This window comes from Sardina pilchardus, chromosome 4 (genome assembly GCF_963854185.1).
Source record: "Sardina pilchardus chromosome 4, fSarPil1.1, whole genome shotgun sequence".
Lineage (NCBI taxonomy): Eukaryota > Metazoa > Chordata > Actinopteri > Clupeiformes > Clupeidae > Sardina > Sardina pilchardus.
In genome coordinates this window covers 4,042,487-4,059,294 of record NC_084997.1, presented here as the reverse complement: position 1 = coordinate 4,059,294, position 16,808 = coordinate 4,042,487, and the positions used below count along the sequence as shown (strand labels likewise).

At 44.1% G+C, this 16,808-nt stretch overlaps 1 protein-coding gene across 1 annotated transcript in view; it reads left to right on the top strand.

Moving 5' to 3' along the window:
* hdac4 (histone deacetylase 4) overlaps positions 1-16,808 on the top strand; it is a 148,869-nt gene that overhangs the window by 4,710 nt on the left and 127,351 nt on the right. The window contains exon 2 of the mRNA XM_062533760.1: positions 8,675-9,018. Coding sequence (XP_062389744.1) covers positions 8,997-9,018 — 22 coding nt within the window. The 5' untranslated portion in view covers positions 8,675-8,996. The remainder of the gene's footprint in view (positions 1-8,674; positions 9,019-16,808) is intronic.

Below are 16,808 nucleotides of genomic sequence, written 5' to 3'. Positions count from 1 at the left end.
CATGTTATTGGTTTAAATAATTTTCAGGTAAATTTGTCAGTGGACTACTACTTGTACACAATTAACTCTCCCCAGTAGAGACACGCACACACTCAGCGAGTTAGATGCACACACTGCATTCACAGCTTCCACACCCACAGTGGAAATCATTGGTCCTCAGACACCTGTCAGACCAATATTCAAACTCCTCTCAGCCACAACAATCTGTACAGTGTGCATGAATTTCACACAGATTTCACACACACAACCTCGGCATGCATATCCACACACTCATGTACAGTCTCATTTGCTCCTTCTCACACGGAAACTACAGTTGACCTCACAGGAAGCATTACAGTAACATGTTTTGACATGCTCATAATGTGCAGTCTAAATTTGTGACCAATGGACTGCTTGACAAAAATAGGTCTGGGTCGAGAAATGGGGTGGTGGGGGTGTGTGGGGGGGTGGAGATATCATGCCTCATGATCAAACATGGTGTCCCCTGCCCCCCAACACACACACACACACACACACACAAACACACACTCACACACACACACACACACACACACACACACACAGTGAAACACCCCACCCTTGTCCTCCTTTCTCAGTCAGATTGTCACATTGACTGCTGTTATGTTCTAGGTTTCCTCCTTCTTATCTCTGTCACTGTTATTGCAGTCTAGGTTGGTTGTGGTTTCAGCTGAGGAGTGAACTAGGCACTGACACTGAGTGGGAAAAAAACCATAATTTTAATACCCTTGTCCCTTACCAAGTGTTTCAAATGATGAAATATGTGTAAACCTACCTATTGCCATTGTTTTGTAATGTAACTATTGATTGCAGAACTTTAGATTTAACAGCATGCTGACAAGGCTTTTCAGCCAGTCAAGTTTAATGTCTGAACTGTCTGATCTTAATGCAGTGATGACCAAAGAGAATGCCTCTAGTAAACCAATCACAATGAGAAGCTGTAATAGTCCACTACATAAATCAAGTTGAGTGATGCTCACAGTTACCCATTTATTTCAGTAGGGTCTGAAGAGTGAGATTTGAAGCTCACGCCTATCAGCATATTGCAATACACAGTAGTTTCCCAAACCAGAATTCACCGGAGTTCAGAATGCCAAAGAATGATGTGATACTAGCTTGGAAAAGTCCAAACTCATTCACCAAATGAATAGAGTCTGGTGACTCTTGCTTGGGAAACATTTGCATTGTAATGCTATCTCCTCTAGTCTTACTTAATCACATTGATCATCATCATTCAGGAAACAATGTATGTGGATCTACTTTTGCTGTAAATCAATTCCGCATTTTTCAACTGCAATTTTTGATGTTTGCGAGTGTTGCTACTGCTCTTTATCGCAGTCAGTTTTGGTTTTGTCTTCCTTCTCGTCGTTGATTGGCCTGACATTTTTTTGTCTCAAGGAACTGGTTATGAGCTATGGTGTTCCAGACTAGATCTCCCTGAAAACAAATGTAGGTGGGCGGGGCCAGGCTAGTGTGATTCCACTTGGTCAGATAAATATTTGTGCTTGATGCAAGGATCTCATTTCAAATGCACTTTTAGAATTCCGCTGTACGGCAAATGAGGCTAGAATATCTCTGTTAGCAGGGAAAGTTGTTGCTCCTGTTTCAATTGACTAAGCAGAATAAAGACAGGTAGGCCTACTTCTCATCTGATTACGTCGACGCTATCAAAATAAAAATATTTTGTGAAAACTTCTGGTGTTTTGCTAAGTCACTGGGGTTGATGGGTAAAATACAAAAAAACAGTTTGAATAAGCATTTTGTACAACCAAACACATGTAAACAGTATGCAAACGGAAGATGTGCAGAATGCCCTTATCGTAGTTGATGCAGTATGTCATCATCATCATCATCATCATGATCGTTTTTTATTCAGGGAGAAAATTGACTGAGCATCAAGCCCTTTTACAGCAATGCCCGGAGTTACAAAACATACAACAACAATAATAAAAAATAACAACAAGAACAATAGAAAGATACAAAGGGCAGATAATAATAATGCATAAATAATTAATACAATACATTAATAATGATAATAATAATAATAATAATAATAATAATAATAAAATAGAAAGAAAAGAGGAATGTATGTATAAGAAAGCTTATGGACTGACTGACTGACTAACTGACTTTAACATTTAACATTTTTCTTTTCTTTTTTTATTTCTATGTGATGATTTTGCAACCCTGTAAAGTGACCTTGGGTGTCTTGAAAGGCGCTTTAAATAAAATTTATTATTATTATTATTATTATTATTATTATTATTATTATTATAAATAATAATAATGATAATAATAATGACATACAAGGTCTAAATATTAGTCAAAGCAAGAAGATTTTACAACAGCCATATCAATCATACCCTTGACAATTGATGACACAAACCTATCTACCTATCCTATTTGAATAATTCTTGCAATTTGTTTAATTTATTATATGTAAAAGCTAATTGACCAATTTCAGTTTAAATTTGAGGAGTGTGAAGAGATACAAATCCCTCTGAGCGTGTATTGTGGCAGATTGATTTCATGTTCAGAGGAGAAGTTGGGTAAGGAGGTAACTTTCCCAGTAATGCCTTATAAACAAAAAGGAGGCGGTGCATTTACCTCCTATCATAGAGGGAAGACCTTCCTACTTTTTCCCTATAGTTTACAATGATTAGTTCTAAACCCATCTCAAGTTATAAAATGTAGTGAACTGTGGTAAACGGCATTAAGTAATTTCAGAGTGGAAGGAGCTGCATGCATACACAATGTCACCATAGTCTAGGACTGACATTATACTGTAGTAAGTCATTCTGTTTTCTAAAGAGAAGCAGGACCTAATCCTGTAAAGTGCACCTAATTTAATTTTTACCTTTTTTTGTAACATCAAGCACATCTGTTCTAAATGAAAGTTTGTTAGCCAAATATGTATATCAATGATATCTAGCACAGATATCATTGATATACAATGTAAACAACATCCGAAATTGAGCCCTGTGGAACATCATTATTTAGGCTCAATGGCTCTGAGGTTGACCCAGACACATGTACCCACTGCGTTCTATTAGAGAGGTAGTTTTGAAACCGCCCAAAGGAACTTCATCGAGACCAAAAGAGGTCAGTTTTTCAAGAAGTAACCTGCGATTAACAGTGTCAAAAGCCTTGGACGAATCAATAAACAAAGCTGCACAATGTTTCTTACTAGTGTCAACAACAGGAGCTATATCACTTTAGAATCCAACGTAATTTGTCGAGGAAGAGAAAAACATCTTTAAGTGACTTACTGTAACCACTTTCCAGTATATTTTGCTGGATTGCTACCACAGTCTAGGCTGGGTAAACCCTTCCTGAACTTCTGGCGAATTTGGATTTCGCCCGGCAGCTTAGGCTGGAAACCTGCACATCTATCTCCTCTGTTCCCTGCCAGAACTTTTGGCTCCAGTCAGAAAATAGCTTATGCAAAAGACACACTGGATCGTTGGTCTGATTGGTTGAAGGACTATCCAAGTGTACATAGTCATTTGAACAATGCCAATTGACCACAAAGTGCAGCCTACCCACACTAATGTTCAATCTTAAAAGACTGAGCTTATGGTGATAGCCAGACTAGCCACAGTCAGACAGATTGTTCAAATAATATGTAGATTTAGCCCTTTTCACCAAGTAAGTGCATGTATTTCTAAGATGTCGGAAAATGTGTCAATCTCCATCACTACCAGTAGATCTGGCTAATGCCCAAGCTTTGTTTCTTTGAGAAATAATCTCACCTAGATCATGACTAAACTGAGGGTTGCATCTATTTTTTTTGTCCTCAATCTCTTAAAAGGGGCATGTTTATCTGCTAAGGTGTTAAAAGCAGTCTGGAAGTATTGCAATGCAAGTTCAGCATCTGGAATAAGATTTAAGGAAGTAAGGTCACTGGCATGTACAGTAGATCATGTAAAAATGCTTGTTCTTCAAATCTTTTAAAATATCTCTTATTTGCACATAGAGGCCCTGTACATCAAGATAAAGGCCACTAACCCTAAATATAGGGCTTTATCATTTTTGAGCTAGTTGTAACTAAATGATTGCTTGAGTTAAATATGGTACAATTCATTCAACAGACATGTTTAAGAGTTGTGCACTTTAGTAAAGCAATCACATTGTTTCTATGCTGAAATGAGGAGAGACAGTCATGGTGCTATGTGTTCGGTATTTAGACCAGCTTCTAGTTTGTCATTTGCTGTAGGAACTTTCTTACTTTTACATTTACTGTAGGAACTGTAGCAGGGTATTTTAAACTATTTATTATTATTCTTGATCAGAGGAAGTCAGTCTTGTGGATACTAGAAATTGGGTAAAGCTGCTTTGTCCCTCTGGTGAGAGTAACTGTAGCCCTATCGACGGCTGTGTGACACAGCGCTACCCCAGGACAGATTCCATTTTGACTTTGAAACTCTGATCCCATGCCTCAGTTGATCTGCTTTTGGAATAGTAGTTTCTGTGCACGTGTGTGTTCAGGCACAGTCACACTGCTGTTGCTCTTTGTTGGCCTGTTGCTGGCCTGTGGGCGGTCGTGATGTCGTCACAGCGGCCTGTTATGGTGACAGTGAGTGCAAAGGCCTGTGGGAGCCACGGAGGCTGAGAGCTGAGGCCAGCCTGTGCAATCTGCGCCACCTGCTCTTGATGACAGACACACACACACACACACACACACACACACACACACACACACACACACACACACACACACACACACACACACACACACACACACACACACACACACACACACATACACACACACACACACACACGCAACCCCTCTGCTCCTTGATTCTCTTGAGGGTGACATCTGACTTTATTATCCCCCCCATAGAAAGACATTATGTAATAGGGCAAATCCTTAACTTTGTTTTCAACTGTTAGCCTGTTGATTCTAGTTTTGGGGCCATAATATGGTGGAAATGGCAAAAACTTTGCCGTACTTGCCCTTCTGTTTTACTTAAATTCTCATCACACTTCTGTGGGTTAATTGCATCATTGTTGCACAAACACCTGAGTACACATTATTGTCTGTGACCCACAGCTGCTGGTGGGTGTTGAAAGGATAATATTATTTATAGTGATCTTTGCTAGTCTGCCAAAACAAATCAGATTTTTCCTTGTGACTTGTTGAAGATGTGATGGTTTCATGTGATAGACGACTGTTCTGAGTGCTGTCTCCTTGCTTCTCTGTGATGGTTTCATGTGATGGACGACTGATCTGAGTGCTGTCTCCTCCCTTCTCTGTGAAGGAGACAAGCGTACCCACTCATGGCATCCGCAATGAAATGAGACGTTTGTTATTTCCTTTGTGGTGTAATAAAGCTGAGCTCAGATCTGCTTTTGCTCCCCTCCTCACACTTATTTCTCCATTGGTACTTGCATGCGTTAGCAGTCTACACATGACTTTCTGGTAGTATGTTTGCTCTTATTGGAGTGGACGATTAGCCCTTTACTTACAAGAAACAACACGCATGCATGCTGTCTGATGTATGAGATTGTAGAATCTCCTGTGATCGTGATCAAAAGGCCACCACGGCTCTGAAGCAGCTGCTGAGTTTTCTAGAATAATCTCACTGATATCAGGTATCTGAATGTATTGAAGTTCTAGAGTGCCACCAGATGGACGTCAAGAACACGGTGTAAAAGTACACAGTTAAACCCTGTGCTTCTCAATGTTAGAACCGAATACGATTTGTTGATGGGGATTAATGGAACCGAGATTGAGATGACTAGGCACACCACCACCCAAGTTCTTGATTCAACTCCATGGAACATGGAAACATCACATGTTGTTTTGTAGTCCTGCAGCTCAGTTACTAGGGATGCACCAACTGTGAAAGTCTGGACCAATATTGATATTTGGAATAGCATTTTGGCCAGTAACCAGTTTACTTAATTTGTGTTGTTAATCATACCCTTTTAGTGATGAGGAAAGAAACATATTCATTAAAAATGATCTGAACCATTTTCAAGTCTTTCAGACCTTCACGGCACCATCTCTGAAATGCCCCAGTCCATGCATAACACAGCATTTAGGTGATACAGTCTTGATGCAGCATAATAGATGAGCAGCCACTGGCAACAGTAAATGTCATATCAATTTGCAGGTCCATATCAGAGTGTGTGTGTGTGTGTGTGTGTGTGTGTGTGTGTGTGTGTGTGTGTGTGTGTGTGTGTGTGTGTGTGTGTGTGTGTGTGTGTGTGTGTGTGTGTGTGTGTGTGTGTGTGTGTGTGTGTGTGTGTGTGTGTGTGTGTGTGTGTGTGTGTGTGTGTGTGTGTGTGTGTGTGTGTGTGTGTGTGGCCGGCCATATTCTAAAGAATGGCTGCAGGGCATTGGGGGACATGGTGCTGTAAAAACAAACAAATGCAAAAAGACTGTCATGGTGGAAGAACAGCTCTTTTGATGTTCCCAGGAGATATTTACCATACAGCCCAGTCAGGGGGACCATTGTTCTTGTGTTAAGCAGAAAGGCCACACTGCTCCTCTCTGTTGTCTCTCCTCCCTCCTCCCTCCTGAGTGGAGAACAGGACACTGGGTCTGTGACTCCGCCTGCAGGCCTCAGCCTCACCCTCACTCCACCTCACCTCATCTTACCTCTTCAGCGGCTCTGTGGCAGGGCCAGACATGGGTGCCCCCCGCTGCCCCTGTATGCTTCATTGCGGTGGCAGCCATGCTCTCCCCGGCAGGGAAGAGTCGGAGCACAGTGCTGGGCTCAGGTTGCGCTGCGCTGCATTGCCCCATGCATGGCCCCAGCAATATGACGGCCGCTATCAAAGCAAACAGCGGCAGATGTCAGCGAAACGGCGATGTTGTCTGACGCCTCGGCTGCACGCTTGTGTTAGTGTGTGTGTGTGTGTGTGTGTGTGTGTGTGTGTGTTTGTACATGGCAGAGGACGGGACATCAGTGAACCCATCCAGCAGCGTGTCTGTCAGGCTGTGTGTCTCTGACAGGCAGCAGCACCCTGTGGCTGCATACCTGCTTTTTGCGGTCAGTGGGGCGTGCAGCCGTTGCTAAGGTACGTTGTGTCTGTAAAGGGTGGAGTAGAGGGCATGCTTCATCAGCCGCGCGGTCTGCTCTCCTTTCTCCTCACCCCACTGCTGCCCTGACTCAGCCTCAACCCCTGCAGGCTATAGGAGCGCCTCTTGTGTTTCTATCACACTCTCTTTCGCCAGATTGTTTATGGAAAAAAAAAATCAGGGTAAGCTCTTAAGCATGGGGGGAATATCCCTGAGAGGCGATGCAAAGTCCCCCCCCCCCCCCCCCCCTCCTCCTCCTACACCACCACTACCAACCAACAGTTGATGTTTGCAGTTACGTAATGGCTTTAAGCCCTGGGAGAAGGCTGCTTCTGTCGGTTGTGCTATGTTGTGTTGTGTTGTGTTGTGTTGTGCTTTGCTGAGCTGTGCAGTGTGTGTGTGTGTGTGTGTTTGTGTGTGTGTGTGTGTGTCTCTGTGTGTCTCTGTGTGTCTCTGTGTGTGTGTGTGTGTGTCTCTCTGTGTGTGTGTCTCTCTGTGTGTGTGTCTCTCTGTGTGTGTGTCTCTCTGTGTGTGTGTCTCTCTGTGTGTGTGTCTCTCTGTGTGTGTGTGTCTCTCTGTGTGTGTGTCTCTCTGTGTGTGTGTCTCTCTGTGTGTGTGTCTCTCTGTGTGTGTGTCTCTCTGTGTGTGTGTCTCTCTGTGTGTGTGTCTCTCTGTGTGTGTGTCTCTCTGTGTGTGTGTCTCTCTGTGTGTGTGTGTGTGTGTGTGTGTCTGTGTGTGTGTGTCTGTGTGTGTGTGTCTCTGTGTGTGTGTGTGTGTGTGTGTGTGTGTGTGTGTGTGTGTGTGTGTGTGTCTGTGTGCGTGTTTGTCTGTGTGTGTGTGTGTCTCGTGTGTGTGTGTGTGTATGTTTCTGTGTGTGTATGTGTTGTTTCCAGTTCAGTTGAGTGGGGTGGGGGCGGAGATGCATCTCCATCTGAGCGCCAGCTGTTGTGTCAGAAACAGACAGCCTCCACGCCGGCCAGCTCCTCACAGCCTAAAAGGGGCACATTAGTCATAGAGGGGACATGGAGCCATGGGCTCCTCTCAGGTGTTTTGACTGGAGACAGCATCCGGACCCCGTGTTTTCCCAAGTGGGTGCTCTGCTGTTAGCTGCCCTGCCTGCGTCAGATGACGTGGTAGCTGCCAACACGAGTTTACCATGAGTGGCAGATTGGTGCGGTAGGCGCACGCCCCCGCCGTCACCTGGCCTATCAGGATGTGTCACGGGCCCCTTCTGTCCTCCGGCTGTGTCACCTGTGTGGGAAGTCTGTGGGGTTTTGATCGCATTTGATTGACAGCATGTCGCCAGGGCAGACAGAAAAGATTAGATGCTTGATCTTCTTTTTATCTCTTGCCATAGGCTGTATATTGTTAAAGATTATTGACATATTTCATCGCATCTGTCATTTGAAATGTAACCCTGACTACAACGGTCTTTGTCAGTCAGATTAGCCTAAACAGTGACAGCTGCATGTTTACAGAGGTGAACAGATGAACAGAAGAGGTGGCCTACTAAATCATATGAGCCACTGAGCCATCATTCATTTTTTCTATCCTATTTGTAACCTGGTGTCGTTGCCTATATGCCTAATGTGACATTAACTTGTTTGTTTTTGTGTTCAACAGGTTGATTTTAATCGGACTGCCGGACCCATTCCCCAGCTGTCAGAGCTGGCTTACTGTGGCTCCGAGCCCGCCTGGGTGTGACTGACACCTGCGAGCAGCCTCTCCTGACTTCTTCCTCTTCTTCCTCTGCCTCCTCCTCCTGGTCCTCCTCCTCTTCACCAGTGCTTGACTCACGACTCACCAGTTGCCGTGTGGATGGTGCTCCTTTGGCGTGCCTCCGAGGAGCACTGAGGTCCGCTCAGCACCCCTCCTCTCCTCTCTTCTCTCTTCCCCTCCTTCGCCGACAGCATCCTCCTCCTCACCTGTGAAAGACACGACAACAATGAGTTCCCAGAGTCACCCAGGTAAGTGTGTCCTCCACAGTGACTTGTGTGCAACCACCCCCAGACTCCACTTGGCGTTATCATCCTGAGGTGTACACAGGAAACCGCCTATTGTCTATTGAGCCTATTGTCTAGCTGTCAAAGATTCTGTCTTTACCAGCCAGTCGCTCTTGGCAGCTGTCTGTATGATCAGGAGACTCATTTGATGGGCACTCAGGGGTTAAGAGTAGCCTTGAGATGCCAGCCAGCTATTTGATTCTCATTTGGTGTGCCATCCCCAACACTGTGCCTCGCAAAGGGGCCTCACCACAGAACCAAAACAAGCAGAGCAAGTCAATGCTTCAAGTTGAGGAAATAGAAAGGGCCACACCAGGCTTTGTCCCGCAGGGATTCCTTTGACATTGTCTGTAGTTGCGGGCCCTCTAGGCTGTTCTGAACTTGAAAGTGGGATTACTGTTTACTGGAACAGCTGTGATCCCTCTGACCACATTCACCTTTTGTCCATTATCTTGAACTGAAGCAAGTCATTCTTGATTGGCGAGAATTCTGCAGAGTGTATGAAGGCCATTATTTTGGATGGCTCATTCTTCAGTGGACTGTTTTCACTGGTTATCCTGTGGCCGTCACTTTAAGGTTTTTGTTTTTAAAGTTTGTTTGGCCCTTTGATCTCTCCAGGCTCTCCAACCACAGCCATTGCTCTCCACTCATTCTATTTATGTGTGCTAGAGGTGATATTTCACAGGCTCTCCAGATTCCATTTGAAGTGTTTTGGTTTACAGTAAAGGCCTCAGGTTTAGTCTGAGTTGCAGTTGAGTTTATTCTGTATGCAAGCAGTGCTTTCATTGTCCATGGTCTCTGTGCCAAAAAGACAGAGGAGGAGGAGGAAGAAGATGAAAATAGTTGAGGCCTTCTCATGTTTCCAATCCAACTGCTCCACAGTGATTAATTGAAACTGAATATCTTCTGCTGTGAAGGCCCTGTGAATGTTGAAACTGCTGTTGTTTTGGATGTATGTTTATTTGAAGGGCCACAGTGAGTCACACGGAAGACCATCCCTCTTCAATCCTTAACCAACACTTTGATTTGCTACTCTGTTGAAAAACACATTAGCTGTTTTCAGACAGACGTGTATTTCATTAATGTTCAGACGTTTTACGGCAGAGTTTTTTTTTTGTTGTACTGTCTGAATTCATATGTCCGTATATCTACTAGCGGAACTTTCCTGCTGCTGCCCTAGTAATTTTGCCGTAATGTTGCCGCCAATCCAATTGCGTGTATTATGTGTATTTAAAGTGCTCTACTGTCGCTGAACAGTTCCATCTCTCAAACACGCTGCTGGCAATGCAGCAAGACTATAGCAACTCTTTTTGAATCCTCCATGCTCCCTGCGTAAAAGCTACACTCTTTCGCTTTCAGGCATGAAAACAGCTGACAGTGGCGCCGCATTTATAAGGTGTCATTATCTGCCCAGCGAACCCAACACCCAACACCAATTGACAGAAACTCTAAATTAGATGTGAACGACAGGTGGTCATATAAATTCCGCATTTATGCTTCATGTCTGAATGTCCGTTACCGTCAGAAATTCGGCAAGCAAAAATGTGCAGAAAGCCGGTCTGAAAACGGTCCTTTTGAAGTGATTGACCTATATGTCAGAACATCTAACCTGTTCTTTGCAGAGATGGGTATGCCAGTCAGTGCTCTGGCTAATAGGGCTACCTACAAACATCTTCAGTCACACTAGGCATGAGCCAGGTGGCACAAACCGGTAGCGTTTGATGACTCCTCCTGCTAATCCCAGGCTTGATCTAATGACATAATGGGGTTTTCTCAGTCTGAGCCGTAAACCAAACCTGGCCAATGGTGTCAGTCACCTCCAGTGTGCTCTCTCTCCCTCCCCACTAATCTTCTTAGAAGGTGATCCTGAAGAGCAGTTGACCTAAGAGAGATCCCAGGCAACTGTTTGGCCTAGGAGTGTCTCCTCAGTGGAGGTCAGACCCGAGCTTAGCCATATTTTGTGAATGATCACATCTCATGGCCTGTAAGCTCTTGTTAGACATGTCAGTCTCATGCCAGGACCCCACACGTGGATAAAGGTTTTAGCAAAAGATATTTATTAAAGTAAATTAGTATAAGTAAATTAGTACTGAAAGAAGTGAACTTAGTGGCAAGATGTAAAATGTCATGTAAAGTGTGTGTGTTATTTATATATATGTTTTATTTATTTATTTATTTATGTATTTATTTATTTATTATTATTATTATTATTATTATTATTATTATTATTATTATATAATCCAAAGAAAGCCAAAAGTGATGCATGCTGGGAAGGAGAAGGAATGTTGAACCCCAGGCAGGTAGTCTCCTTTATAGCACCAGGTACAGTGATCAGGTGACTAACAGCACCTGTTTTAGCTCAGCCCTGCAAGGCAGAGAGACAGACAAACAAGCAGAAACTGGGCTATGAATGTCGCTGTGTAAACATGCACTCTGACATGATATGATGCAGGAAGTTGTTTTGTAATGCAGAAGCAAATCATACTGATACCAGCAATGGCCGGGTTTCCCAAAAAAGTTAAGAAGCTCTTAAGTCCCAAGAACTTCTTAGGAGCGTTCTTAGAACATTCTCACAACGCTCCTAAGAAGTTCTTAGCACTTAAGAGCTTCTTAACAATTTTGGGAAACCCGGCCAATAACAGTAAAGGAGTTACTTACTTAAGATACCTATGTACAATGTCAGGGTTCTACTGTTAAGAGTACAGTAACTGCTTTTACCCTTCAGAAACATTTATATAGAAGTGTTTTCTGAAAGAAGTGATGGAAGTGTATGAGAGAGTGGCTTGTAATGATTTTAGTGAGTGTAAATAGCTGGATAGTAAAACATTGGAAGAAGCATTCAGCAAATAGTGTTGGATATGTAAACTCTACATGCTTTACAGGTTTAAGATGTAGATGTAAAAGTGTTTTGTGTCATGCTGCGTTTTGCACTGTAATATGGTCAAAGTTTATATTTTCCAGCACAGTCTGAGTAATTGCTTTTTGTCCATGAGGAAGTTAGAGACATTAGTGGTTTTGGGGAGGGGACTAGAGGTATGCAAATCTGAGGGACGTGATGTCCTCCTCTACTATGCTGAGATATTTGCAACTCCTTCCCCATGTCAAGCATGTCAGCTATGTCAAGTAAACATGGCTGACATAGCAGCAACCACAACAGCACCGCTTGGCTCTATGGCTGGGTCGTTGAGCTCTTTGCTGTGAGTCAGAGGCATCTGACCTGGCCCTCCCGTCAGACTTCACCAACCCCCAGTACCTGCAGCTCATAATGCCCCACGATGGGTTTCCCAGGCCTCCCTCTATCCTCCGCTCCCCCTCCACCTACTGTGCCATTAAACTCCAGGAAATTCCTCCACACGCCACGCCTCCCACAGGGCCCGTAAAAGGTGGTCGCTCCTCAGTGGTCGTCCGACAGAGGGACCTCCTCTGTGCGTGTGTCTGTGTGTGCCTGTTTGTGTTTCTTGTTGCATTGGACAGCAATCGTGCCATTGTTAATCAGGTTCTCGATAGTAGGCAGAGTTGTCTGACCATTTTTTATGCAAATGTTTTTGACAAGCTAAGCAATTTCCTGAAAGAATTTTGAAGTTGGTATTGGCCCTTGTTTAGCATATGCTATGCAACCTTTCCTCCCTTTCTTGAGAAGCTGCTGTTCTTTTTTTCTGAGTAGAGGCTCATTCAGATTAAAGATTAAACCCCATTAATCTCTGAAGTAAGATTAGCACTTGCTACTCGTTTACGGCTTTCCTAGAATTCCGGATATCATCAGCCTTCAGTTACTGCTCTTGTTGGGCACAACCACGATAAGCAACAAGTCATGTGTTTGTACAAGAATCAATGATCCTGTCTGTTGGAGGAATGCACTTTTTACAATTCACCCTGTGACCTGCATTTCCCCTCTTCTCCACTGCCCTCCTGTCCTTCCCCTCTTTTCCTTCTCCTGTGCCTTTTTTCACACCGTACTGTCCAGTTGATGTCAGTTCCTGTTGACACACATTTGTATGACCTTATTTATGTGTTGGCCAAACACTCTTATCCGGTGAGGCCACAGCAGGTCACCCTGGGCGTCTTTGTTTCACACAGACCCGCTGATTCTCACAGACTTGGAGTCTGGTTTGAAGGTGGAGTTTGCATTAGTTTGAGTTACTAGGCTAGCAAGTTTTCCATTTTCCTATAACCCAAACTAGAACTCCATCATAATAGCAGTACGGCCTCCTGGCAGATTGTGGCTCTACAAATGTTCACCAGAGCTAATGCTTAACTCGAATGTAGGGCCCAGTGCACATCAAGTCCATGGACATTTACACTGTCCTCACACTTAGAGTCCCTGCTGTAGTCTTGTTTGTGGTGCTGATCAGTAAGGGCAATTGGTTGAATCCTTGTCTTGACTCAAGATTTGGCAGTTGTATTGGGCATGCCATTGTTCTTTTGTTAGCATGTAACCAATTCTTTAAACTTGAGTTCAAAAGACTGCAACCTGGGTAAAAGCATCAAGGTACATCTTTATAACCCCAAGGCTCCTCCCCTAGCCCCAGTCTCTCTGGCCTGGCCCCCAGATGGTGCTTGCCTGGTGGGGTGACCGGGGCCATTGTTTTGGATGCGTAGCCTCTGGCCAGAGCATGGGAGGTGCCCATTGTAAGGACCAAGAATTTAATGGCTGTACTGGCCCACATGGTTGGTATTGATTATGCTGTGGCCTGAGGGTAGAGGGTCAGTTTAGGAGCCTGGTTGGCAGTCGGTGGTGGCACAACTAAACCCAGCTGCAGATGCTGGAGGGATGTACTAGTGCCACCACAGTGTCACAGCCCCCTCTTGATAAGCCTCTTGTAGTTGCACACACACACACACACACACACACACACACACACACACACACACACACACACACACACACACACACACACACACACACACACACACACACACACACACACATGCATACAGACGCGCACACACACTTGTTACTGTATGCAGAGCCACACTTAATACAGACGCCACATATCACATCTGCACTATGTTGGAGGGAAGTAGATGGAGTGAGTACATTTGTGCATTCAGTCAGAAGCGGAATAGTACTGGGATAAATTGAATGATTTTGTTATTTTATTTGATTGATTTGTTTGGTCATAACAGACTATCCACAAATCGATTTATTTACAGGAAACTTGCAAAATACCTGGAATTCATCAAACTTGTGTGCTGGCCTGTGAGTTTCTTTGGCAGGGTGGAAATGGAACACTTTGGATGCTCTCTTGGCTAAAATGTTTCTGTTCTGATCAAAGTAAACCTCTTCATCACCAGAACAAACTGAACCTTACTATAAGCACAATATATCCACTTCACAACATCTGTTGTATTTTTAGAAATGGAAAAATGAAAACTGAGTTTTTGTAGTTGTGAATGTACTTTTTGTGAATTTGTGTGAATGGTTGTTCAGGCCAGTTTTTACTGCAGTGCATAATAGAGACATTTCTAAAAGGGCTAGTATGGACTAATGGGCTAATCCATACAGGTAGGAACATGCCATGTTTTGTATTGTTCTTTTTATTTATCTATAAGTAAACAAACCAAGAAGACCAAACAAGAAGTTGTGACATGAATCAGCACATTATTCAGGTGGGAAATGTCAACAAACTGGTGTTCCTGGGCAAGAAGGCTAGTTGGCTAGTTTTAGTTTCGTGTTGTATTATTTCAGCTATTCAGAGCAATGGTGCAGGTAATCAGGGCTCTCATTGTGATTGTTTCATAGTAACTGTTCATTCAGAGAAGCTCTTCAGGCCATGTTTTATGTTTTATCATGTTCATTGAGCTTTCCTGCTTGTTTTACGGTGACAGCTTGCTCTGTAAATAAATACTTTGAAATACATAATTTTGCTTTTTTTCCCATTGAACATATACAATGGTGCCTTGGTCTCACACCAGTTAAGTCAATACAGTTGAAAACACTATACAATTATAGATTTTAGTCCTTATTTGCTATGTTTGGTGATACTAAATCCCACTTTATGAGGGAGTGTATCAAACCATACTTGCAGCTGGTCTTACGGTATACTATTCATGACATTCTATCTGCACCACTTCCATCCCTTAACTTGGTATTTGAAAACCCCCTCTGTTAAAGATAATGATGTAAAGCAAACTTTCTTTTTCTGTGCAACAACTGCATGTTGATGTCATGTTGTCTTAAGAGTAGTTCAACAGTTACATCACCACACTCCCAGTTCTCATTTGTGCTCAGAAAAGCTCTCTGCTGGAGCCTCAGGAATGCAAGGGCTTTAATGGGATACAGTGACACACATGCCGGGATCCAGCGCTTTCCTCTGAAGCCCTGCAGGTGGTGGCTGGACTCTGGCTGGTGCATTGAGCTGGCCGGTGGTCAGGTGGCTCAGCACTCTGCCTGGGCTGCCCATGGGAGAACAGCTGTGTGTGTGACCAATTGAAAGCACCACACCAGACGGGGGATGTAGTGATGGAAAGGACCCTCTTTCCCTGGATCGGCCCGGCTTAGGTTGCAGCCGACGACCAAATGAGAAGGCTGCCTGCTATGCTCCTCCCGCCTCTCTTGAGGCCTTTTCCCCATGACTGAAACAATGGGGATCTGATTTCATTAGAAGCTTTTATTCCACCCACCTGAAAGACACCTCCTCACTGTAACCATGCGCACCACAAAAAGGTGCCACTTTTGAAATGCATGTTTTAAAGGTTAATGCTTCCCCCCTCCCTCCGGTGTGCTGTAGAAAAGGGAAGGCGTGTGGGAAGTGTGAGGCCTTTTGTCAGTGTTACACTTGGGTGGTGATCTTGGCTCCACGGGCCATATGTGGCATAGAGTCCACAAGTAGGTTACACGCCTGGCTTGGGATCTGGTGCGCGAGCTTCTCACAGGGCCTCCGCCTGAACAAGCCCCTCTCTCCCGCCGTGATTAATTGCTGGCAGGCCGAGCCGAGGGGATCTTGCGTCAATAAATCGTCATGAAGGCAACTCCCCTGCTTGGAACATAAACACCGAGATGGGACTGAGCCACGACTGAAGCCAAGCCAGAGCTTGTTAGGGTTTCTCGGCCTCTGTGAGCTTTGCTGTACCCCACCGCGTCATGCCACACCATTTATTTAACACCCTAATTATATTGGGAGAGTACTTAGCCAGGCTCTCATAGGAACCTTTAATCCAGCCAGAACTATGGCTTGGGTCTCTGCAGCCATCACGTTGACCCCTTCACTCCATATCAGTCGAGGGTAATTCGTTTAGGCTCACTTTCTCATTAATATGTCATTTTTCTTATTGAGGCTGTTCATTTTTGGCTTAGTTTAGATGTGGCCTTTGATGCTGAGAACACGGTACTTTATTATATCTACTTCATCTTGATCTGTGGCCGATACATGTTTCCTTTGGCATATACTGTACATGCATCAAGTTTACACATGAATCTCAGGCCCAGCCTCCACCACGCAGATCCGTCCATGTTGGCTTGTAAGGGCTTTGGAGGTGTCCTCCCCCAGCACCTCTACCACAACCACCAACACATAGCTGGAATAGGTGGAGACGGAGGTGGATAAGAGGAGAATTGCACTAGGAGGAAGTAGGAACACAAAGAATCTAAAGCCCCTCAATCCATCCATCACTCTCCATTCTGTGGCAGATGGTGGTGAATTATTCATATGAAGTTTGTGGGTAGCGCATGGCAGCGGATTTATCCCGGAGACAATTACATTTCAGGAAAAGAAATTAACCAGACTGATGCCACAGAAAGAGCGGGGCAATTA